Raw genomic sequence first — 2,049 nt, forward strand, 5'->3', positions numbered from 1 at the left:
CGCGTCCCACATTCTCTCGCCTCATTCACCCGCGGAATATCCCACACAACACAACACACGCCGCAAGAGAGAGAGAGAGATGGAAGAGGAAGGGGTGGTGATGCCGCCGCCAGTCGTGGTGGTGGTGGAGGAGGAGGTTGTGCAGCCGCCGCCGATGCTGGAGGAGGAGGAGGACTGGGTGACGGTGACGCTGGGGCACGCGGAGCAGTGCAGGCACCTCGTCGCCGCCGGGGTGGAAAATGTCATCGCCTGCTCCCAGGCCGCCCGCGTGACGCTCCTCGAGGTCGCGGCGGTGCTGCGAGACGACCCCATCGACGCAGCGGAGACCATCTACACCGACTTGCTCGAGGCCGTGTCCCGCGGCATGGATTCGCTCCTCCTCGGGCCCGCCGCGCAGATCGTCGACAGCCTCTTCAACTGGCCCGGGCCGCTCGCGGGCGCCATCGACGTCGCTACGGTCCTCCTACCCGACGCGGAGCCACTCGAAAAGGTCCGTCGCGAACTCCAGCTCCTCGTCGATGTCGTCCACGCCGAGGCCGGGCACTTCTTCACGTTCTACACCGACAATCTCGGTCTCGCTGCCCTCCCCGGCGGCGAAGGCGCGTACAATCTCTGGGTCTTGGACCACCTCCACGCCGACGACCTGGCAAGGGAGGCGCTGCAGGCGCTGAACGTCGCCGTTGAGAGGAGCCTTGCGGCTGACCTCGACGTCCGTTTCTGCGGGATCATGCCCGCGTCGCGGGTGCGACCCGGGGCCGGGCCGCTCTTGCCGTTGGCGGTGCAGAGGCTGAACCAGACCGTCACCGCGGTCGACGACGCGCTGACGGCGCTGGACGACATGCGAGACACCTTGGTGGAGCTGGAGCAGTCCGCGCTCAACGTCATCGGCCAGGATCCTCCGCCTCCATGATCGACTGGACCAGGCGCGATGCGGGCTCGTCGCTTCCGTCGACACGAGGACGCTGATCCCGCAACGCGCCAAGCTCTTCATCCCCCGAGTCCGAGGCTCCGAGCGCATCCGCAAGCTACGTACGCGCCTAGTTAGGTAGATCAACACCAACTCCAGTAGTAAGTGTCTCGGTTCGATCTCTCGTCTAGCTTGTTCGTCCCCTGCAGGTTTTGTTGGATCGATGTTACCTGCTTTTCCAGTTCTGATGACCGTACGCTAGTTGTTTTGTCTTTCTGATGAGTTTCTTCAGAGATGTTAGACGCATGCATATGTGCAAACGTGTGATTCTGGATCATGTTCAGTAATCAGTACGATGATGGACACTGCAAACGTAGTGGAGTAGGACTACTTGGCTATATTTTGGGAAGTTAATTGTGCAGGTTCTGTTTCATTTCCTGGATGCGATTGCACTGTGTGTTCAATTAGTTGTGGTGATTTCTGTTGTCGTCTTGAGATCTTGTCTACTGTAGTCTTGAGCACATAGCTATTGCAATGTTGTTGTCTCCGTTGCAATGATGCTTTTGATGGATAGATCAACTTCCTAAAATATTGTTGCTGAAGAATTAAAACTGCAAATGATTACTTGCATGCTCAGTCAATTGTAGCTTGAGTTTTGGGTGTCAACTAGAGCCTACTGCCTACATATTATGCTTATATGCTTGAAGTTTTATGTGAACAATGGAAAATAGTTTGCACATGAAGTTTTATGTGAACAATGGAAATTTCTTTGTAACCAACATGGAAAGATAGTCATGAGAATGTAGCAAAGTTTATAGACAACATGCTTCTTAATTAGAATTGCTCGATTGGCGTGCCTTTCAGTTTGAACAGGAGAATATATATATATGGAGCGGACTTTTTTGGATGGATTTTGCTGTCTGCATGAAACTGCACTTTTGTGGACTAGTACGCATGTGCAAACGTGTGATTCAGGCTGGCTTGATCATGTTCAGTACGATGATGAACACTGCAGACATAATGGAGTAGAATTAGCTATTTGGCTATATATGTTTTGGGAAGTTAATTTTGCAGGCTCTGTTTCGTTTCCAGCCGATGCAATTGCCATGTGTACGTGTTGCCCCCAATTTCTTGCTTGCTGT

General features: G+C 53.8%; 1 protein-coding gene across 1 annotated transcript; it reads left to right on the plus strand.

The window, feature by feature from the left end:
• On the plus strand, positions 1–1,155 carry LOC123152145 (uncharacterized; the record flags this gene model as incomplete). The annotated part of the gene is given in 1 exon segment (XM_044571769.1): positions 1–1,155. A coding segment is annotated over 1 exon segment (831 nt). The 3' UTR covers positions 911–1,155.
• Between the last annotated feature and the right edge of the window lie 894 nt (positions 1,156–2,049).

Source organism: Triticum aestivum, chromosome 7A (genome assembly GCF_018294505.1).
Source record: "Triticum aestivum cultivar Chinese Spring chromosome 7A, IWGSC CS RefSeq v2.1, whole genome shotgun sequence".
NCBI classification, from domain to species: Eukaryota; Viridiplantae; Streptophyta; class Magnoliopsida; order Poales; family Poaceae; genus Triticum; species Triticum aestivum.